We start from the raw sequence: 24,435 nt of genomic DNA on the forward strand, positions 1-24,435 counted from the left end.
ATCTTTTTATCTCTGGCAGTACGTTCCATTTAAAAAGCACTCAGCCATTATCTCAGCAAGGGCCTAGCTCAAAGGAAGGATGGAGTGGGCCGTGCAACCTACTCTCTTTTTTGGCTTTTCCTGTTGCTTCCATTGAGGATTTTCATCCCGGTCTGGTACATCATTTCCGCTTCCTGCATTTGCCGTCTTTTTGCAGCTTCTTCTTCGGCTGAAAACAAAATGTCAGTTGCATTTACATGGATAATTCTGCACCAATTACTTGTCAGACATCAGAACATATTCCTTCTCTTGGGTGGGCATGCAAACACAATTCGTGATTGTTCACCATTTCAAAATCTGACTCTAAAGATACATGGTTTTAAGTATGGCCTTTATCTGATAAAAGACAGGACTCAGGGAAACAAAACTCGTTGAAATCACTTTCTTTCAGAGAAAGCACTCTCAGTCTGCTTTTGGAGGTACTTTTCTGCTAGTAATTCTAACTTTGTATTCACTTTAACTAAAATTTCACAAGGAGCTTATGATTATATATGCCAAGGTCAGCTAAAACTAGGACAGGAAAAAACAGTCAGAAAAATATTATTACTGTTGAAGAACACTTCCGCCTCACCTGAACTGCTGTATATTTTTACAAGGAAAAAGTATTTGACTAATTATGCTAAAAAGTTAATAAAAAATTTGATTTTTATTAACTATAGATCTCAATTTAATGTTCAAGTTGTCTATTTTTTCCTATACATTAACATTAATACAACCTTGAAAATAATAGAATTATCATAAATTTCGCAAAAGTTATTTTGCTATTGTAATATAGCATTTTAACAGAAATCTGTAACTCATCAAATGACAAATGTATGAATATTTCATTAGGACTAACATTTACAGAAACAGAAGTGAGCTGTTTTTACAATATAAAAAAAATCTGATGTATTAAACTGGACACGGCCCGCTTCCTGTGCTGACGTCCAGGCTTTAAGGGACAGCCACGGCACCAGTGCTGACCGCTTCTCGGCGAGGAAGGGCTCGAACTGCTGCCCAAGACGCCGCCCGATGTGGACCCGCCCTCTGCTGAACGACACTCACTCTCACAGAAGCCCCACTTCTCGTCCGCCTTGTAGTCGTAGGTGGTGGCACACCACAGCCTGCCGTCTTCCCTCCCGTCCGAGGTGCACTCGTCGTACTCCTTATCCAGGAACAGGAAAGGGAAGTGGCAGGGCTCCCCGTGCGCTGTGCCTTCAAGGGCGGTCAGAGCTGGAAAGGCAAGGAAGACATGGAAGAACGGGCAGCACGTCTGCTATTCGTGGCTTAGCACTGAAGGTGTCAGCTATGAGAGCCCAGAGACACAGACGCGTGATCTGTAACGGGGAACATAAAAGAGCCAGCGCTGATTCTGTTCGGGGACGACGAGAAGGTCAGTCAACTCAGTGAGCGTGGCTAGCTACCTAGCTCTACATCTAGGTTAGAGTTCTGACAGTCTTGAGATAACAACCTTAGAAGGTCAAGAGTCTACTGAGAACAGCCGCTCAACTAGTGAGCAAAAGAATAAAGCAAACGCAACTGAATCAATTCCACTGCTCAGTACAACTCTTTTTTTCCCCCATCTGAATGCTGTAAGTCAGTTTATTCTATAATATAAAGTTACACAGTGAAACTGCTCCCCCAGGCCAAGTTAATCACTCACATACACCTCTGTGATCCCACAGCGTTTTATTAGAGGACTTATCATCGGCTCTGAGCTTCTTTCTTCACCATACTCTGGCTCTCATTAGACTCCGAGCTTGTTAAGGGAGAAACCGTATCTCTAATTTGTTCTCTAAGTTCTTTCCACGTATCTCCCAGGCGCTGGGAATTATGCCAGGGGCTGGAAACGAGGGGGACCAGAGGTCTCCGCTACGGAGAACCTGCTACCTTACCAGTAAGGGAGACATTAAACGAACGTATGACCGATGTTTCAGAGAGGAAAGCCTCCCCGTCAGTAACTGAAGTTTACACTGAACCTCGAGGGTGTCCAGGAGGAGGTGGCGGACGGAATGCTCCAGAATGGGGTGGGGAGAACCACTGCAGGCCAGGGGAAAAGTGTGTGTTAAGAATCAAATGAAAGAGAGCACGGTGTGTAAGAGAAAATCAAGTTCATCATCTCAGAACACATAGAGTGCGTGTCACAGGGGGGAAGAGAAAAAGCCAGAGGAACACCAAGAAGCCAGACTAGAGAGGTCCTGACAAACCTTACTAAGGAATTCAGATTTCATCCTGAGGACAATGGAGACTCACGAGTTTAATGAAGGAGTGACATGCTCGTCCTTACACTTTCGAGAGTGGACAATGGAATGCCAGGCTGGAGGCCACGTGACCAGTTAAAGGCTGTGACAATGGTCTAATCAAGGGGTGAGGACAGCCTCAAGAGGACAATGGAATAACAACAGCAGATGCACTCACGTGATGCTAAGGAAACAGAGATGGTCCTACCTACTGACTAGGTGTGCAGATGAGAGCAGAGTGAGGCCAAGGGAGGTGCCCAGGCTCCGAGGCTGCAGGATGAGTGGGGGGTTGTCCCTACCAGGACGGAGCACACTAAGGGAGGAGCAGGTGACCGGGCAGGGATGGATGGATCAGGAGAGAGGCTGATTAAGCTCTGCTCCTGCTACGTTCAAGGCAGCTAAGCAAAATAAGCGAAGATCTCTCAGACACCTTCTCAGCTGTAGCCCCGCAAAAAAAAAAAAGGCCTCTAGTTCACAGATAAATTTCAATGTGAAAGTGTGCATAAGAATGCCAAGTGAGAAGTGTAAGAGCATACCAAAGGGCTAGGCCTGAGCCTGGTCTCCAACCACACTCGATGAGTGAGCACATACATGTCAGCGTCCACTGGTTTGCTTTTACATGGAGAATTTATTTCAGCAGCCAAGCTTAGTAAGTAACAGTACAGGTTATGGAGTCAGAACACTCAATTCAAACTCTACTGACTGTTACCTGTGCACTTTGAGTAAGTCATTCAATCTCTCTACTCATAAAAGTATTTGCAGACAACTCCCTAATCTACAAATAGGGACAGCAGTCCTTGCCACACAGAGTTACTCGCAAAGACGGACCGACACAGTGCACATAAGGGGCTCCTCATGGTGCCTGCCACTTAAGGTGATGAGTCTAACAGATGGCACGCCTATCATTATTACTGGCATGTCTGCTCTGCAAGGCTAGAAAATGTACGCTCCTTCTTTCCAGTGTAAAAAAGACTACATCCTAAGGCTAATTTGAAAATTAGTTTTAGTTAAGTTATGAAAGGCAAACGAATTTCTAACAGTTTATGCCAGCTAAAAGTCACTCACCATCCTGGTAATTACTCACCAGGGGCAGTAACTTCTTCTTTGATTTGTCTACTTTTTAACAAATGATCTTTAATTCAACCTATAAGCACAGCATCCTTTATCAGCAGCCTCAGAGGGGTCACTATCACTACAGAACCTGAAAAAGGTACTCCTATGCACTGCCAATGGGGTCAAATCTGCTTTAGAAAGACACTATTTGTATAACTGCAGTTTGTAAACTCGAATTTCAAACATCCAACAGTTTAACGAATATTTAATTTTTTCCTATTAAAACTGAAATTTCTGTTTTAAAGGCAAATAGCTTGTCATAAGAATTCTAGTTTGCCAAAACTTGTGCTTTTTAAGAGGTTCAGATATATGACAGGATTCTTTCATGTGATGGAATGATATGCCAGAAAAGAAACTAAAGAGAAGCCAAAGGTAATACAAGATTTTAACCCACTACTGAGTCAGCATTAACTTAAGCTGGAAGAGCACCAGGGTGCACCTGCTTCCTCAGTTGTGTTAACTGAAAAATCCTCGTCAAATTATACACTGGTCAAGTAATGTGATTATAAGCAAGTTAACAGAAAGAAAATCGGTATTTCTCAGTTATCTTCTCCAAGCAAAGTCACCACAGGGAAGCTGCTACTGCCTTTAAAACCTGTTTTACAGTCTTCCAAAAGTTACTGACTAAGGCTGGCTAGTTTCAAGTCAATTATCTCAGGTATGTATTCCTCACACTAGGGTTAATTTCAGTTAAGTTTCTTTCCATGGAGAAATTCTGTAAGAATTTCAAAGCTATTATTTTAAAAACAGCCATGAAAACGGTACTAGTTTTATTTATTTTTTTTTTTTATTTTTTTTTTATAGATGGTATAATTTTTAATCACAAATTTTAACAGAACCAAGAAATTACTGAAAATTACATTCAGAGAAGTAGCTAGTTTTGCAAATATATAATTAAGAATAACTTTCCTATGCAAGAGCAACAACCAGAAAAACACAATGGGAAAAAAAAAAAACTTACTTTCAAAAAGAAAATTTTGTTTTGTGTAGAATTTACCTGAAGAAAATTAGAAAAACAAGTACTCAGAATACTCTAATCAGTGGAAGGTAGGTTTCTGGATGGGAACAAAATGTGTAAAGGTAATTTTCCACCACTAGTGTACAGGATTGAGCCTATTCCAATCCAGATACCAATTTAAAACCTAAGGAAATCTAAGAGGAGTAAGACTGATGCAGGATCTGAAAATGATACACCACAGGATGGGTCCTGTGAAGGCACCGCTGGCCTTGCCTCCGGCAGACAATTCAGGAAAGTGTGGGTACCAGGAAGCCACAGAGAACAAATGTCCACTACAATGACGACACTGGAACCCTACCTCCTGAGGGTTAATGGGAGCGAGCAACTGGGGATATAATTTCTAAAAGTAAAACACTATGCTTGTGAGGTAGTGACCACCCATTGCCAAAGGTCTGATGGGAACTAAACAAATGGCAAGGTTCTTGACCAGCCATGGATCCAAGCCAATGTCTTCCTCCCCCTCTGCAGGTTCTTGGGGTTTCCTTCCTGGCAGGTTTTCCTGACTCAACAGAGGGACAAAATTCAGAAGTTTTTCCAGGAGTGGGGCTGGGTGGCCAGGCCTGAGTGACCCAAACTTCTTCTGGCAAGGCAAAGGCATGAGAGAGCTGTTTGAGCAATTAACAGCTGGACAAAATACAGTAAGAACAGCAGACACTTTTAAATTACACTGTGAAGAGGATTTCTGTAAATGTCACTTTTCACCACAAACTGCAAGCTATTGAAATTGATCATTAGTTTTCAGATCACATACAAATGATGGAGTAAGTCTTTGACATTCAGTTGCTGTTTTCCTATATTCCAAAGTAAACAATCCCTTTCATCTCTCAAGCTTTCAGGGTATCGTTAGATGGTGATATGAATGGCTAATAAAAGCTGTTGACTTACTACCAAGTCGGCAGTTTGGTTCTTTTAGGGGAACAGTTTCAGATAAAGATCTTTACATTATTTCTCAGGTGTGAAATCCTATGTGTGTGTGTGTGGGGGGGGGAATGGAATATTCTGATATTTCAGTACACTTATCAGTCTTCACCTTAAGGTAAGTGGCCCCCACACTCCTATTTCAAAGCCTTTTTTGGGAAAGGGATCTGTGAGCTGTACACTGTTGCTTAAGTTCACAAAAGAAAGCTCTTTAGTCCAAAAAGCCTGGTTGCTAACTGAGGTATAGCCCTTGAGGATGTTTTGTTTTCCCTGTGAATTTTCTAAAAACTTGAGATTTCAGCAAATTTGAATATTTATCCGATTTTGGCTATAATGAGGTTTTCTTGTCTGTAACTTTTCAGACAGCCTGGCAATTCAGAATTATTTATGGAATATTTCAGTCTGAGGTGGTATCATCAGACCTTTCTCTGATGTCACTTCTGTTTTCGGGTCTTACATGCTGAGTGGGTTTTTTCATGCCGGGTACAGTTTGACAGCCGACCAAATCTTCTCCCACACTTTTTACAACCATATGGCCTCTTGGCCTTGTGACTCTGCAAGTGAATCACAAACTCTTTGTTTTCCGGGAAGGTTTTCCCACATTCTGGACACTTAAGTATCTTTTCCCTTATATGGATTCCTTCATGGCGACTTCGATGAGAATTCTGACGGAAGTTTTTTCCACACTGAGAACACGAATAAGGCTTCTCTCCTGTATGGATTCTCTCATGCTTATTAAGGTTTGTTTTATGATTAAAGCTTTTCCCACAGTGACTGCAGTCATAGGGCTTTTCTCCAGTGTGAGTCCTCTGGTGGGAAATAAGGTAAGAACTCTCATTAAACTGTTTCCCACACAGCGGACAAGTATACCATCTTCTTGTTCTACGATTTCGGGTAAGTGCAATAACATTAATATCCACGTATTTTGAGAGTTCTTCTAGAGGAGTATCATTTTCAATGGTAACTAAAAGATTTCTCATTTTCCTTTCCTTTGGAATAGATGTATTTAACCTTTCTTCTTTTTGGCAATCTGGAAGCTGCTCAGGGACCATGGAACAATCCATTTCATCACAATCTGAAGACTCTTCTCTATGATCTTCATCCTCTACAGGTTCTGTCTGAAGCTCTTCATCCTCAGGATTATTGCCACTGACCAGTAACATCATCTCCCCAATGCTGTCTTCTTCCATCTCTGAGGTGGGCTGCTGAGCAGGATCCAGGCTTACACATTCTTCTTGGGAGTGAAATACATTCAAATCCTCAAAGACCACCAGTTTCTCTATTCTGAAGGTTTGAGCTCACATCCTTGACAATAACCAAGGTCTCCTTGATTTTCTGACTGGGTTGGACTAAGCTTGGCTTGGGCAAGAAGGTGAGGAAGTGCTCCAAAACCAGTTGGTGGATGGTCTTGGGTCCACTAGTAGCATCTCGGAGTAAGTCTTGGCCCAGCTTGGAGTTGGGAGGGACTCTCAGTATAAAGGACCGTTTTGGCTTGGTGGGCATAGGGACCACTTTTGCAGCCATCGTGCCTTGAAATTACACACCACACTTGTTTCTGCAGAGCTTCAAGAGCCACCTCTTACTGGAGAAAACCTATCAGTCAGCTTTTGGGGTTCTGCTGTGCCTGGGCGCACGCTGGGGACAACCCCGGACCCAGACTCAGGGAGGGACTGGGAAACTAGGCGCGAGAGGCCCAGCCCAACCCTCGCCCTTCGGGGTGTCCTCACTGGCAGCCAGCTATTATTTGTGTGAGCTGCGGTTAGTTCGGTACTAGTTTTAAAACCAACGGTAATCACTGCTCTGGCATATGGAGGCTGACTGATTACGCAATCGGAGTTAATGATAGCCAGCAATCAAATCCGACACTCCAAAGGGAAAAATGTGCCATTAAGTCAATTCTGAACCTTCATGCAAAAATGACATAGCATCACAATTTATTTAGACTGCGGGAGTAAGATATTAAGCTTATGGTATTTGAGAACTTAGAATGATGAACAGAACACTTTATGTTTAAACTGGTAGAAATATGCTCTCTCAAAGTCAATTAAAATTATTTAGGAAAGCTAGAAAGGTTCCCCCCCCCCAAAAAAAAACCCTATCCTATCTGAACATGTAATCCTTCAGTGCTGGCCAGAATATAGGTAAATGGCAGGAAGGTAAATTTCATACTATCGGCAGGGGTGTAGAGGGACATTTAGTAACATCTATTAGAAGTGAAAAGTTCCATACACCTTTAGATCGGATTTTTTCAATTGTGGGGTATTTACTTATAGAAACATTCTCAAACGTTCTCTCATATGGAGAGGTATGTCCAAGGAATGTTTGCACATCATCATCATTTTAAAAACATAAACCCCCAAATAACTCAGAGGTAAGGAAGAGAGGGTTGGTTAAATCAGCTACAGTGCAGCTGTTAGAGAGACACCAGGCATCCACACTGATGGATTCAAAGGTTGCTATAGACTAGTGGAGACACAGCAGAAGATGAAAGCTGAGTCCTTGGGGCAACCTTCTATTTCAACATCAGACAGATTCTGAGGAACCACAGCCAAGTGAAGAAAGCGTCCTCAGAGAAAGGAAAAAAGCAGAAACACTTGAGGAGCCAGGAAGATAAGGACCAAGGACTGCCTAGGTCTTCAGCCATTAGGATGTGCCTGGAGGGGCGTGGATTTAATGGTCTGGCGGGGGATCAGGGCCTCACTCCACTCAGTCTCGAGAGCGGAAAGAGAGGAACTGAACTCAGTGGACAGAGACCTCTTTTCCAAGCAAGACTGCTATGACGGCGAGGGGAGAAGTGAGGCGGCCACTGGAGCGGCACTGGGGGTCAGGTTTTGGTTTCTCTGATGTTCAGATATTACAGCATGTTTGAATGTTGGTGCAGACAGAGAATGTGACTGCCATTCAGTGAACAAAGAACTCTGTCTGCCCAGAGATCCCCAGCCACTGCAGCTGTCCCGCCCCCAACAGCACACCCTGAGGGGATTCAGGGTGGGGAAACACAGGACATTGGGTCTGTCAGGTACCATGCGCATCTCAGGGATAATCTCAACGAGCCCAAACTCCTGCATCTTCTCAAACACAGAAAAGCACTAAAATCATTACCTTGACAAGTCCAACTTTTGTGATTACCTGCATTCCCCGCCCCGCCCCCAACAAAAACTCCTATACATCTTGGCTCTGCCCTTGCCTCTTTGGAGCAGTTCCTAAGAGCGACCTGAGAGGCTGTCTCCCATGCTGTAGCCCTCAGCAAAGTCCCTGAATAAAGTATTATTTGCAATCTGTAGGTTGCACATTTTTCTTCGGTTGACAATTGACAAGAGAAAACGACAAATGTGGCTAGAATTTTGCTATTGGTCCTGAATGAAAAACCCTGGAATACTTATATCTTTTCCTCATTTTTATTTTTAAATTCAAAACAAAAACATCAACTTCTTGATTCACACAAATAAAGGCAACTGTTCTGGCTCTGCAAATTTCCTCATTTTTAGAGCATTTATGCCATTAAAGTGGGCTTCCCTGATAGCCCAGTTGGTAAAGAATCCGCCTGCAATGTAGGAGACCCAGTTTAATTCCTGGGTCGGGAAGATCTGCTGGAGAAGGGATAGGCTACCCACTCCAGTATTCTTGGGCTTCCCTTGTGGCTCAGCTGGTAGAATCTGCCTGCAATGAGGGAGACCTGGGTTTGATCCCTGGGTTGGGAAGATCCCCTGGAGAAGGGAAACGCTATCCACTCCAGTATTCTGGCCTGGAGAATCCCATGGACTGTATAGGCCAGGGGTAGCAAAGAGTCAAACACAACTGAGCAACTTTCACTTTCACGCTATTAAAAGTAGTACAAACAAAACACGGATACAGATGATTTAAAGCAAGCATACTTGAGATAAAGCAAATGGTACAGGCCACATATTTACTGTTGACTGAGAAGTATGGTATATTAATCTTCTAAGGAAAAGAACAATTTTATGTTAGCTGCTACAAGAAGACTGCTTTCATCCAAGGTTGAGAATTGCTAACTACAGTTGAGAAATTACATGTTAATGAAGGGAGGACAGACACATACACACACTATACTAAGGAAGGCACTGCTTTAAGGACTAAGATGATTTTTCAGAAGAAAAATGAAACGCAGTCAGATGGGAGAATGAACAAAACATTAAGTCCAGAGGTCATACAAGCTCAGTTCTCTCTGTGAAAACACGTAAAAGAAGATAAAGAAGCAAGTACTGGCCCATGTGCCCAGAGGAAAGGGACAAACTTCAAGACACTTAGGTGACAGGAACTGTCAGAAGCCATGCAGAGTGAAACCTGCTAAGGAAAACTGCTACTGAAGGACAGCGAGGGACTCCCCTGGGGGTCCAAGGGTTAAGAAGCCACCATCCAGTGCAGGATACCCGGGTTCAACCCGTGGTTGGGGAACTAAGCTGTGGGGCAACTAAGACGTGATGTAGCCAAAAAAAAAAAAAGAACAGCGAGTTTCACTAAATAATGAATGTAAAGGTACTTGAGTTTCAAAAGCGCTGGCGGGGTGCTATTTCACAGGATGGTCTCCTAGGGGAGTTTCCTTCCACAAATAATTTGCTGGACAATAGAACAAAGAAACAACGATGACAAAAGAAATCTTTAAAGTAGGACCTGTTGAGGGTCACGACCCGTTTCCTTAACCATCTATATATATTCTGTGTAGTCTGAGTACTAAGTTAAGGTTTGTTTATTCCTTGCCACCCTCTTGCACGTGACGATGCGATCCTATTACTCAGTCAACTTTCATACTCCAGAACCCACTTTTAAGCATGTTTAGTAAGTTTCAACACTATGCTGTTCAAAACAGAGAAAGACGCTGGTTATTTCTTTTTTCTTTTTGTTTTTTAGCCTATGAGGATAGTGTGTTTATTGCAAAAAAGATGATTCAAGCAATGGGAAAGTATACAAACTTAAAAGAAAAATCACACTTTAGTTACCACTGAAAACTACCTTTTTCTCCAAAGGTACTGACTGTTACTAGAAAAGAGATTCATTTCTCAAGTGCAAACATATTGGGGGGAAATGGCTTTCTTTCAAATAAGGGACCTGTGATGGTTAATGGTGTTTCCCTGGTGGCTCAGATGATTAAAGAAACTGCCTGCTGCTGCTAAGTCACTTCAGTCGTTTCTGACTCTGTGCAACCCCACAGACGGCAGCCCACCAGGCTCCCCTGTCCCTGGGATTCTTCAGGCAAGAACACTGGAGTGGGTTGCCATTTCCAATGCATGAAAGTGAACAGTGAAAGTGAAGTCGCTCAATCGTGTCCGACTCTTCGTGACCCCATGGACTGCAGGCTACCAGGCTCCTCTGTCCATGGGATTTGCCAGGCAAGAGTACTAGAGTGGGGTGCTATCGCCTTCTCCGAAGCATCTGCCTACAATGCGTTAATTCTGTGAATAAACTTGGCTAGGCCACAGCGTTTCAGGTGTCTGGTCAAACTCTACGCTAGGTTTCCATGATGGTGTTTTTGGATGAGATTAACACTTAAATCAGTGGATTTATGTGAGTAAAGCAGATTATCCTCCACAATGTGGGTGGGCCTCGTTCAATCAGTTAAAGACCTAACAGAAGACGGGGGCAAGAAGGAATTCTGCCAACAGAGAGCCTTCAGTTCTACTTCTCTGAAGAACCCTGACCAATACAGGATCATACTAGGTGAATTATTTACAACATGGCATTTTCATTTACCATTGATGTTCCCTCCAGTGGCAGCCAGTACAAACTGGCTAGTAATTCTTAACACCTTCCTCACTGCTACAGTTTTTCTAGTAGTCAAGTATGGATGTGAGAGTTAGACCATAAAGGTGGCTTAGTGCTGAAGAATTGTGGTTTTGAACTGTGGTGCTGGAGAAGACTCTTGAGAGTCCCTTGGACAGCAAGGAGATCCAACCAGTCCATCCTAAAGGAGATCAACCCTGAATATTCATTGGAAGGACTGATGCTGAAGCTGAAGTTCTAATACTCTGGCCACCTCTGTGAAGAGGGGACTTGTTGGAAAAGATCTTGATGCTGAGAAAGACTGAGGGCAAGAGGAGAAGCAGGCGACAGAGGATGAGATGGTTGGACAGCATCACTGACTCAATGGACATGAGTTTGAATAAGCTCCGGGAGTTGATGGACAGGGAGGCCTGGTGTGCTAGTCCTTGGGGTTGCAAAGAGACAGACACAACTTAGTGACTAAACAACTCACTTCTGTAGAGCGAGAGATGGGACAGGTCAAGTAAGAAGTTCTGACATTTCCTCTAGTGACTTCTGAAGGGGGCTCCTGCTCCTCTGACGCAGGCACCACACCTTCCTAAGGACCTGGGACCCAGAGGTCCAACCATCACCAGCATGATCACTTGGGACAGACATGACCATGAAGTCAGCTCATGGAACAGGAGAGAAAGGAGCTGGAGTCCTTGATGGCATGAGTCCTGAACCACCTTCTCTATGGAGTTCTGATTACGTGAGTCAAACAAACTTCTGCTCCTGCCAGGGTTTGGTGGATTTTCTGTTATTTGCCAACAAAACACGACCCTTTTAAAATGACCGTGAGTGTTTGGTAACGGGAATACCACAGTGTAAATCATTTTCCCTCTTAGTGGCCTTTTATTCACTCATTTTCAACAAATGTTTATTACCGAGATGATATGCAGAAAACAGGTAACACAGCAGACATGACTGTCATCCTTTGAGAGCCTGCCCTTGGCTGGCATCTGGGGACTCAAGACATGGGGAGGGTTCCTGCCACCCCAGTGACTCAGTGGGCCTAAACTGCTTGTACAGTGTGGCTGATGCTCAACATCTGTGTTCCTTCTGGGAATCTGTAATTTCGGTGGATGCCAGGCAGACAGTGATCACATGATTAGTCTCCACTAAAAACTCCAGGCGCTGGGTCGCTAATGAGTTTCCCTGGCGGATGACATTGCACGCAAGTGTCACCCATGCTAGGGGAATTAGTGAGACCTTCCCTGGTGGCTCAGCTGGTAAAGAATCTGCCTGTAGTACGGGAGACCTGGGTTTGATCCCTGGGTTGGGAAGATCCCCTGAAGGAGGGAAAGGCTACCCACTCCAGTATCCTGGCCTAGAGAATTCCATGGACTGTATAGGCCACAGAGTCATGAAGAGTCGGACACGACTGAGAGACTTTCACGTCACTTCACGTGACTCTGCTAGGAGAGGACCTTTGCACCTTGTTTGCTCTGGACCTCGCCCCATGCTGATTTTGCCTTGTACCTTTTTGCTACAATAAATCACAGCTGTGAGGATAACTACATGCTGAGTCCTCGCGGCAAATCACGGAGGCCAGGGATGGTCCTGGGGACCCCGAGTACAGTGGGGCATCAGATGGGCTTCTTTAGTTCAGGGGAGAATGCATGCACTTATCTGTATGGCCAAGTCGCTTTGCTGTGCACCTGAAACTATGGCAACATTGTTAATTAGCTATGCTCCAATTAAAAAAAAAGTTAAAAAATAAAAAAAAAAGAAGTGTGGCTCCCGAAATCAAACCTGACTCACTGAAGGAGGGTGAAATTTTGGGAAAAGAAGGGTAAGGGGCCGGGTATGACGCTATCTCCGGTGCCCAGGTGACGATGGAATTCTCCGTGGTATGCAGCAACAGCCGATCTGTTATCTGTTCTGAGAAATAAAAGCTACCTGTGGAATTTGGAAATGAGAGCTCCAACTCCGGGAGAGCGGGCTCGCTGGGTGCCACCACCTGCTTCCAGCCAGGCCAGCTAGCTAAAGTCATGCCTTTGGGATCTGCTCTCTCCTCCAAGGGAGGAGAAAGGACCCCCCCTAAATGCCCAGAGGTGAATATGTTTAAATGGAGGCCAAAATGTTAAAAGTTTGCATTGCTCTCTGCTCCAAGAAGAGAGGGGGTGGGGCTGAAATCGGATCCCAGGGCTAGAACTACACTTCAGATAAACTAGGAAAAAAGTGGGGGAAGGGGCGGCGGAGGGAGGTGACCCCAGTGGCCTCAGATACAGCAGGGATGTCAGTTTTTCAGCCTGGCTGCTGAGGCAGTCCCTACCCGACCCCTGCCCTCTCTGCATTCCAGCCTGGATCTGCCCTGGCAACAGCGAAGTCACACTGCAAAACGCTGAATTTACTGCTAGGAGTTTACATAAACTTGCAATGGGGGAGGGGGAACAGAAATTTTTTTGTGACTTTAGATTTGTGGCCATGACATCTGGATGTATGGTGAAAATGGACATAAAATGTTACATGCTCGTAGCTGCATACACGCCAGAGGAGTCATCCTGATCAAGGCAAGCTGCAAAACAGAAATGTGTTAGTGGGATACAACTTCCTTGCTTTCTGCCACCAGTGGGTGGGTCGGAATTGAAACTCTGCGTACTGCAAACTGAACCAGCTTCCATAACTGATGAATTCTGCTATGGAAGATAGGGGTTTTGCTTGTTGGAGCCTCTGGTAAAAGGGAGACCCCCCCCAAAAAAAAGAAAGAAAGGAAAGAAAGGTGCTCTACAGATGGAGATATCCTTTTGGAGTTCTGAAAAAGCAGGTTTCAGTTGGCTAATGGGAGCTGGTGAGAGTAGAGACCTGTCCCTTGAAGGCTGTGTGAGTGGGGTCGATCTGGACTTCAGAAGAACAAAACCAAAACCTCTGTGGTCTGTAGCATCTAGGCTTTGCTACTGAAGAAAAGCCTCTACCTTTTTTTTTTAAACTCCTGAATTCACAGATCCTAACTGCCTGGACTTGATTCTAAGCTAAGGCCCCACACGTCTGGTATAAGCGTCCCAGCCTCAGTGGGAGCCGGGGCTAAACTGAAAGCCGGCATGGCCAGCTCGTAAACAGAGCTCAGGTCCTCTGGCCTCCGAGCATCAGGCCGCCTCTCTGCAGTGCATCACGGCTGCTTGGCTGAACTGTCTGGGTCCCTTACAAATGCCCACAGGAAAGGACTTTGATCTTTGATGGGACCATCCAAAATCAAGCTGCAGATAGAGCCTGTATGGTTCCGATACAGAGCCTGACTCATCTTAGCTGTGGCTAGAGCCGCAAGCTGCAGCTGGGGAGAAGGGACACTACACCAGCGGTGGCCTCTGATCACTCTGGACTGGCTGAGTAAACTCCGACCCCCTCCGGAGCACGTCTAGCAGAGGTCAGCTCCCCGGGCCGCTCGAGATGACGAACTGACGCCTGACTCTGCCTCCCTCACTCTCTCCGGCTGCGATATACGGCTTAGTGCAATCTGATTAGCCAAGGCAGCCGTCCTCAGAAAGGGACCAGTCTTTTCTAGGCTGGTCACTGGGGAAGTGATGTTCACAGGGTGAAAGGGGTGGAGGGTTACATAAAACCATTTTGAATTTTTTGTTTGGAAATTCAAGAGTTTTGTCCTGACCAATCTGTGCATGTGGTATTTTTCTGGTTCAGCTGTATTAACAGAATTTTTTTGTGTGTGGTAATGCCATGTGGCAAGTAGATCTTCCCCAACCAGGGATCGAACCCAGGTCCCCTGCAATGGAAGGGTGGTGTCTTAACCACTGGACCCCAGGGAAGTCCTTAAAGGGATATTCCTATGAAGATGTTTTGCCACCTCTTTCCCACAACCCCTCCAGACGGGAGGTCAGGATGAGAGCAGGGGATGACCGGAAAATGTAAAATGACGACTGCTGAACGGAAGCACAGATGTGGTAACCACCAAGGAAAACGAGCCAAAGCCCCTGCACCTGGAAAGGCACGGGGAGGGGAGGGGGCGCATGATCCTTGTTTTTCGAAGCTATTTCTGGAAGTGTCTTCCCCTTCGTGAAGGAACACCCTCTGGGCCCCTCTGCAAGCTGTTGAGAGCGCTGTCAAGTCAGACTCTGAGCCTACGATCACACCTGGCAGGGCTGCTGAGCGGCAGAGGGGCTGACCCAGGCGCTGCACTTTCCACGCAGAAGACCTCCAGATGTCAACCACACTCGTGAGGTGGACCAACTGTCGTCACAGATGACAAAACTCTAGGGAACTGACTGGCACTGAACGTAAACGGTCCGGGCTGGACCGGGAACCCTAGGACAAGAAGCCCACGGTGGGCAGCTGTGTCATTAGTTAGCTCAGTCGCTCAGTCGTGGCCGACTCTTTGCGACCCCGCGGACCGCAGCACGCCAGGGCTCCCTGTCCATCATACTGTCAATTAGTGTCTTGTTCTGGGTACCCAGAGATCATAAACTGTTTTTTTTTTGGATTCCCTGGGAATCCCCGGCAATTCCTTCTGGGACGGGACTTCTGTATGTGCGCCCTGACTATCACGACACTGCCTCAGCCCTACAAGGCTTTCAAGCCAGCTTCAATCTACTGGCCAGACTGGTTCCAGGCCTGAACTCATGCTGGTGGTGGTGTTTAGTTCCTCAGTGGCATCTAACTCTTTTGTGATCCCATGGACTGTGGCCCGCTAGGCTTCTCTGTCCATGGGATTTTCCAGGCAAGAATACTGGCAATTCCTGGTTGCCATTTCCTTCTCTATGGGATCTTTCCCAGGGATCAAACCCATGTCTCCTGCATTGGCAGGTGGATTCTTTACCACTGGGCCACCAGGAAACTGATGCCTAGAGTCAGGTAAAAAAGGCTGATACAGACACTTAAGGAGGATGCTAACCTGCCTTTCCAAGGCAGATCTTTATGATTAATGGGATTTCTCAGTCGGCTAAAACATGTTAAGGAACACAGCTGAAATCAATACTGCACGGGGTCTCCTCATTCTTGCCGTCTGGGTCACACTGATAATTTTGCTGTAAAGACGACCTGGCCAGTGACCAAGGGGGTCTGCGGGGACACAGAGAAGAGTGAGCATGGCGGGCCTGAAGTACTGTCCTTGAAAAGGCTTGTTTACCAGGCCAGCCCTTGGCTTGTGTCTGGGAATTTAAGATCATGGAGGGTTCCCACCACCCTCACAGCTACCAGCGACTCACCCCAGCTGTATAAACAACATGCCTTATACTGAACACCTGCTTCCCTTCTGGGTGAGTGCAAGGAACGCAGCCCTTAAGTGACCTGGCCCTTGTAGAAACTCCGGGTCCTGGGCCTCTAACGGTTTCCCTGACACTTCACACGTGTGCTCACAGCTCCCTGTAGGGAAATTAAACACGTCCCGTGTGACTCCCTCAGGGAGGACCCCTGCAACTTGCGTCTGGCTTCCCCAGACTCACTCTGTGCACCCTTCCCTTTGCCGATTTTGCTTTGTATTCTTTTTCTGTAATAAATCATAGCTGTAGGTATGACTATATGCTGAGTCCTGTTGAGTCTCTCCAGAGAATCATCAAGCCCAGGGGTGTAGTCTTAGGGATCCCTGACAGCTGGGAATTAAGTGTGAAAAGTTCAACAAGCAGCAGAAGGCACGTGTGACTGGAGTCACGTGAGTGACAGAAGGCGAGGTCAGACAGGAGGGGCTTGGTCATTTAGAGTCTTGTCTGGATTTTATTCTCGGCATGGCCGGAGGCCACTGGTGGCTTGTGAACAGGAAGGAGGACCAGTCTGGCTGCTGTCAGATAGCTGACCTCAGGGGGAACGGGTGCAAATGGGGCACTGGATAGAAGACCTTACACACAAGAGACTCTTAGCTACCCTCAGGAACCACTTCGGAAAAAACAAGCCTAAGTCTGGCTTTCAAGATGCGCAGAAATGTGACACGTGGATCTGGGTGAGGAGGTGAGCAAGGAATCCCAAGCGGTGGGGCAAGCTTGTACAAAGGCCCAGAGGCACAGACCTCTGAAGAAGGGCGACGGGCTTAGTCTCCTTGGAAAAAGGAACATGGAGGGGGAGGTTCAGGAGATGAAGCCACAGAAGGTGATGGCCACACGCATAGAGAGGCTTTGTCGGTCACCCTGGGGAGCAAGGACTTCATTTCACAGGTGAATGGGAGCTAATGGGAGTTGTAAACAGGGAAGTGGCAGGACCACATTTGGGTTTTAGGAAGATCCGTATGGCAGAGACAGGGACGAGAGGCTGACAGAGGAAGCAAGTCTAGAAGTCAACTGTCATATGACCCAGTTCTCATGCAACTGCGACCGCACACACACACCAAGCCATGCAGACACAACGCAAGTTTCATGCATGTACGTAAGTCCTCTCACATACTGAGAACACGTTAAAACAAGCGTGAATGAAAAGAAAAAAACAATTACTGAAAAACTGAACAATCTACATGTTTAAAAAGTCCTTGGTATGCCCACACACAGCATTACAGAAATGATTTTAAAACACATCATGCTACAAATCACTAGTAAAATACACGCTAAGAACAAAAGGAACCACTTTAAGAAGTCTTAAAACTACATTCAGTGACCTTACTGTTAGCGGTACGGTTGCCATTGCTATTTTGAAATGATATATACTTTGTTTGCTTGTCTGATTCAAGTAAGATAACATCCATGTTGTTAGATACCAGCATCAGGGCCAAGGAGACCCTAACATAAAAACAAAGAAGCAAAGATCCTGACTAGCAGCAGCTATGAAATCCATTCTCTCCTTTCACTGTCTGAGAAACAGAGAGACAGCAGTGGGATCAAATCATCTGAGAAACACGCCAGAGGCCTTCCCGATGCCACCGGGAGAGTCCCTACCTGTGCACTGCTTTAGCCGGCTGGAGCTGGTTTGTCCAGACTGCTCACTGTGCAGAGACCCAGGATGTCAGTATTTACCAGGCATGACTTCCTAGAGAACACCACACAAGTCATGCAGTTATCAGGGAATACCCTGAAGATGTCTGATCACCAGAACAGCTCCCTACTGTGGGGCTGACATTCCGCATGCATCGGTCAAAGCCGTTATAAGTTAAAATCGCGTGTTAAAATCAGCCAGGGCGCATCTTAAATCAGGCAAGACAGGACCTGGGAGCGGCTCTGGCGGCCTCCGACCTGTGACTTGTGCCTTGTGATAGTTACATCTTTGAAAATATTAGTCAAGTTGGACAGTAGGTAGGATCTTGGATTCTTGTGAACTCAATTTGTCAGTCTGACCGTTTGTTATCTCACCTGTAATATTTAATCTGAACTGGAAAAAAATCAATATGAATGTTGTATTTCCTAAGTCTTTCACCCAAAAAAAGTCTATTAGTAATGATAACACAGCTGCAATGCCTATCCTTGATGTCTACATTACACTCTTCAAAATAAATACTATTTCCCACTAAAAGGAGGGCTGAGATTCATTTTTAGGTCAGGAAACATATAAGATGAATTTGGGACATCTTGTCCAGCCTAAAAAGAAAAAAAGTTTAAAAGTTACCTACAATTAGTCAAAAGCACAAAGGAATAAACTTAAAGGGACTCTCAATAGCCAAAAATGGAAAAATGTAAACAATAAAAAAGATGATTACAAAAGAGTAATGCATAGATATATAAAGCCCATGGATTTCGAATGATGCTCAAAAGCAAAGCAAAACAAACAGAAATGAAAACATATTCACGTGTCTCTTTTGCAGGTTGCTAGGGTACCAAATCCGTAGAAGGCAATGGCACCCCACTCCAGTACTCTTGCCTCGAAAACCCCAGGGATGGAGGAGCCTGGTAGGCTGCAGTCCATGAGGTCGCTAAGAGTCGCACACGACTGAGCGACTTCACTTTCACTTTTATGCATTGGAGAAGGAAATGGCAACCCACTCCAGTGTTCTTGCCTGGAGAATCCCAGGGACAGAGAAGCCTGGTAGGAGGCCATTTATGGGGTCGTACAGAGTCGGAAACGACTGAAGTGACTTAGCAGCAGCAGGGTACCAAATCATTATTTGAAAATACTTCAGGGGAAAGAATCAAGCATTTATCCTACCGTATGGACTATATTTCCGGGTAACCAAATAGTTGATGAGGAAGAGTTCTTTATGAAAGAATCCCAGATAACAAATGCAGAAGGAATAAGTTAGAAAGCCATATTTTGCAACTCCCACTGGAAAAAAAATGGATCCATACAAAGAATGAAATGGTTCTCAAAACCTCTGGGTGAAAAGTCAGTGAGGAACTTTCCAATGGCTGGATCAGCTGACAATACCCGACCCTACTGACAAACCCCTGAAGTAGGACAAACACTACATACCTCCCAGGTAATGCAATGGGAAGTGTATGACACTGTCTATGAATATTATCAAGGAAAAACCAGTTTCACAGAGCTAAGAGAACAGACTCTGTATGACTGCGATACCTTCAGACCATGACATGTTTGCACTGTTTTATGTCCCTGGATATGTTCCAGTGTCTCCTAGTTTACAGTCTACGGGAACTTGGACAGAATTTGTATCCTACTGTTGTGTGAAATTATAAAAATCTTAATTATGTTGAATTGGTTCATGGTGCCTTTCAGGCCTACAATATCCTTCTACTTTTCTGTATATTTATTGTTATTTTTTGAGTTTTATATTGAAATTTGAACTTAAAAAAATCTCAATTTATCTACTGAAAAAAACAGTGGAACTATATGTAACTTTGTTCTGTATTTTCTACTGCTGCTGCTGCTGCTAAGTCACTTCAGTCGTGTCTGACTCTGTGCGACCCCAGAGACGGCAGCCCACCAGGCTTCCCTGTTCCTGGGATTCTCCAGGCAAGAATACTGGAGTGGGTTGCCATTTCCTTCTCCAATGCATAAAAGTGAAAAGTGAAAGTGAAGTCGCTCAGTCGCGTCCGATTCTTCGAGACTCCATGGACTGCAGCCGACCAGGCTCCTCTGTCTGTGGGATTTTCCAGGCAAGAGTACTAGAGTAGGGTGCCATTGCCTTCTCCGTCTGTATCTTCTAAGTCTCCTGTAAATATGTAATCATACTTTGATAATTTAAAAAATAAAAAAGATTCTAGATAAAAAAATAAATTAAAAAACTGACTTCAAGGATATAATATACAACACATTGAGTATAGTTAAAAATATTGTGTATCTGTAAGTTGCTGAGAGAGTAGATCTTGAAAGTTTTCTTCACAAGAAAAAGAATTTTAACTATGTGGTAATCTATGTTAACTAAATTTGTGGTAGTCATTTCATAATATAAACATATATTAAATCACACACACACAAAAAGACTAAATCTACCCAGACTTTGGACTGAACTTCTAGTTCACAGACCAGACAGCAGATAGTGGAATAAGTTCAATTACATTACAAGAATAGGACCCACTAGATCTAGAATGCGGGAAATCCTATAGCACAAAGGACATTCTTTAACAAATGAAACAGCGCTGCTTTGAAAACAGGGAGGGAGACTTGCTACAGAATGAGAGAGATATAAGCTCTTAGTGTGGATACTGATTGAAAGACACCAACTTCAAGAAGACACTGGAAAAGACTGGGAAAACAGCAGAATCTGGGTGTCAGGTGATAGGAATAGGAACAATAGCTAATCTCGTGTTTTAATACCTGTAATTTTTGTTTTGTTGAAAAAAAAAATCTTACTTTTAGAGATAAGTACACAGGTAAAACAATGTGGAATTTGCTTAATCCTCCAGGAGGACAAAAGAATATGTGGATACGGAGCAGCAAAGATGAAACAAGTACAAGAGCGCTGACGGCAGCTGAAGCTGGGTGACTGGGTACACCAGGGTCACTACACTCTACTTTTGTACTTGTTTGGAAGTCTCCCTGATAAAAAAGAAAGGAATGAAAATAAATACTTGTCAAAAACTTAAAAATGGTAATACACATCTGGCTGAGGGACAGGAAAAGGAGTGGTTTCAAAGCAACTAAAAGACTTATTTTTCTGCAGAACAACTTAGCAACATGATTCAAAAATGTCTTAAAATTTTATATTTTACTTTCAAAATTTACTTTTAACAACTAAAAGGAAACTTTCAAAGATACATTAAAAAAATACTGTTATGGTACATTTATATGAAAAAATATTTATAGGCATTAACCATCAAATTGTAAAAGAATATTAAATAATATGGGGAAATGTTCAAGATTAACTGCTATGTGCAAATGCAGGCTATAAAATATTATACACATTCTGAACCAATTTAGTCTTAAAACCAAACATCTAGAAAAAAGCCTGAGTCTCCATTATGTTAACAGCTGTTACTTCTAATTGATGGGATTAAGGTACTTTTAATTTTTAAACAGTGGTTTCTCTTTTTGTATATTTGCAATAAATTATATTTTTAAAAGGTCAAATCTGGATCAGTTCTCGGGACTGCCTGCTAACAGAATAAGCAAGAATGGTGGTGATCTTTGAAATGATAAACTAAATGACAGAAGGGTGGTGGGATAGGGCAGCAAGGACACATTAACAGTTAATTTTTAGAAGAATAGGTTATTTAGCACACTGTATTGTGAGAAAGAGCAAGTCATAAATTTAAAAATTACAGTGTCAAGAAAGTGAAAATTAGAATTGGATTAAAGTTTTTATGTAGGCTTCAACTAGAGAAGGATAAACACCTAAATCAAATTATTCAGGATGACTGAAAAGATTACTGTAGTGAAAATCTTAACACAGTTCTCAAAGTAACCAAAGCAGCACATTAAGATAACCCTCCCTGTCTGAGTTTCTATGTTGTGTACCACCCTGCTTATTTAACTTATATGCAGAGCACATCATGAGAAACGCTGGGCTGGAAGAAGCACAAGCTGGAATCAGGATTGCTGGGAGAAATATCAATAACCTCAGATATGCAGGTGACACCACCCTTATGGCAGAAAGTGAAGAGGAACTAAAAAGCTTCTTGATGAAAGTAAAAGAGGAGAGTGAAACAGTTGGCTTAAAGCTCAGCATTCAGAAAACGAAGATCATGGCATTTGGTCCCATCACTTCATGGCAAACAGATGGGGAAACAGTGTCAGACTGTTTTTTGGGGGGCTCCAAAATCACTGCAAATGGTGATTGCAGCCATGAAATTAAAAGACACTTACTCCTTGGAAGGAAAGTTATGACCAACCTAGATAGCATATTCAAAAGCAGAGACATTACTTTGCCAACCAAGGTCCGTCTAGTCAAGGCTATGGTTTTTCCAGTGGTCATGTATGGATGTGAAGAAAGCTGAACACCGAAGAACTGACGCTTTTGAACTGTGGTGTTGGAGAAGACTCTTGAGAGTCCCTTGGACTGCAAGGAGATCCAAAGAGTCCTGGGTGTTCATTGGAAGGACTGATGCTGAGGCTGAAACTCCAATACTTTGGCCACCTCATGCGAAGAGCTGACTCATTTGAAAAGACCCTGATGCTGGGAGGGATTGGGGGCAGGAGGAGAAGGGGATGACAGAGGATGAGATGGCTGGATGGCATCACCGACTTGATGCACATGATTGCGTTTGGGTGAACTCTGGGAGCTGGTGATGGACAGGTAGGCCTGGTGTGCTGCGATTCATGGGGTCTCAAAGAGTCAGATGTCACTGAGCAACTGAACTGAATTGATGGATTATTATATAGCGAAGTTCTGAATATTAATAAAACACAAGTGCAATACTATCAAATTCAGCTTATGTAACACATTCTGTGAAATTATACTCTACACATTATATGTGATGAATAATCAGTAAAACAGGACTTCTGTACCCTCTACGCTAGCTTTAAAATTTCAGTTGCCTCCTTGCTAAATCAGACAAAAGCAAACAAAACGTCCAGACTACCTGGTTTCCGTACTTTCGTCAGCTCTTCATAGTCCTTGTTTTCTGGGTTTGGAGATTCTAGAAAGCTGATTTCTTCTGCGATGCTTTCCCCTTCTTGGCTTCTGAGGTTGTCTTCGTCTTCTTGAGGAGGTGATTCTAATTCGGACTCTTCTGAATCAAGGAATATCTGACCAGCGATTACTCTGCCTGCTGGGCTATGGTTCTCTACCGACTCATCCGACGGCACAGAAGTCTGAGAATATAAAGTAGTTTTGGTTACCAGTAGTAATCAGACTCCCTCCAATCTAATCTGACCATTACTTTCACTAATCCAGACACAGCTCCTTCAGCTCCTTGAACGTGTCTTACTTGCTTGCCTCTACAGACTTTGGTTATCTATCTGCCTATCATGTGCCCTCATCACCTGCCTGAACCTGATTGTGCAGATTTCAACTTGGATGTTACTTCCCCCCAAGAAGCCTTCCTTAAATCCCCTAAGTCTTGGTTACGGTCTTCCCCTCCTTGTTCCCAGTATATCTCATACTTCCCCGTATGACAGCCCTATACTACAACTTCCTGTTTCTTACCTGCACTCCTCCTAGAGATCAGGGATCATCCATGACTGGTCTCTTTGAATAGGCAATAATCAACCTCATTCATTCAACCAATCAATTTAAGGGCATTAATAGATTTTGGTTTTAAAGAACTTATATAAATGAAACAATGACAGAGGGTAATTCTTTGAATTAAAAAACTTAAAAAAATGAATAAAATCAATCTCTCATTAGGCAGTAAAATGTAACTGCCTTAAAGGCTCTTCAACACACAGACACACACCACATTTAAGTTGAAATTAAACCCAGTAACCAACACTCTTAACAGAAATATTTATTATTCTCTGGGGGCTTCCCAGGTGGCTCAGTGGTAATGAATCCACTTGCCAACGCAGAAGCCACAGGAGATGTGGGTTCGATCCCAGGGTCGGGAAGATCCTCTGGAAGGGAAATGGCAACCCCCTGCAGTATTCTGGCCAGGAAAATTCCATGGACAGATGAGCCTGGTGGACTATAGTCCATGGGGTCACAAAGAGTCGGATGTGACTGAGTGAGTGAGCACTCCAACAGGTCAGTGATTTCCACCCTCCCCCACCCCTGCCCCCCGAAGAATTAGTACTGATGCTTTTTCTTTTTGAAATCCAATTCTGTTCTTCAAAAGATGCAGACTTCATATCCTTTCTAAGATACATAATTCATGCTTTTAAACTGGGCATCAAACACTGGTCAATGCAAATCTGAGTACACACCTTGGAATCTATGGATTCATCCTGGTTGCCTTCTTCATCTGTAAAGAAATTTTAAGACAATTTAGTCATCTTTCTTGTTTGGCAATCACAGGTATTATTAAGTGAAAGCAGTTGATAAGTATCATAAATAATAATCAGACACTGGATAATCTAGAATTATCTAAAAATTTGTTGTATTCAACAACTGTTCAGAAAAAACTAAGTCAAAGGAAAAAGGGGTGTTGGGGGTGGTATTTCTTCCTCTTTATCCAGGAAGGACAATAGTTTCATCGTTACACAGACAGGAAGACCAAGAACATCACCAAC

The 24,435-nt window shown here is 44.0% G+C and overlaps 1 protein-coding gene and 1 pseudogene across 1 annotated transcript in view; both read right to left on the minus strand.

The window, feature by feature from the left end:
* SEL1L (SEL1L adaptor subunit of SYVN1 ubiquitin ligase) overlaps nt 1-24,435 on the minus strand; it is a 62,514-nt gene that overhangs the window by 32,853 nt on the left and 5,226 nt on the right. Inside the window, exons 2-5 of the mRNA XM_069595230.1 lie at nt 24,130-24,167; nt 22,848-23,079; nt 1,084-1,251; nt 103-208 (exon numbers count right to left, since the gene is read on the minus strand). Coding sequence (XP_069451331.1) covers nt 103-208; nt 1,084-1,251; nt 22,848-23,079; nt 24,130-24,167 — 544 coding nt within the window. The remainder of the gene's footprint in view (nt 1-102; nt 209-1,083; nt 1,252-22,847; nt 23,080-24,129; nt 24,168-24,435) is intronic.
* LOC138443225 (zinc finger protein 200 pseudogene) lies at nt 5,650-6,913 on the minus strand (annotated as a pseudogene).

This window comes from Ovis canadensis, chromosome 7, assembly GCF_042477335.2.
Source record: "Ovis canadensis isolate MfBH-ARS-UI-01 breed Bighorn chromosome 7, ARS-UI_OviCan_v2, whole genome shotgun sequence".
NCBI classification, from domain to species: domain Eukaryota; kingdom Metazoa; phylum Chordata; class Mammalia; order Artiodactyla; family Bovidae; genus Ovis; species Ovis canadensis.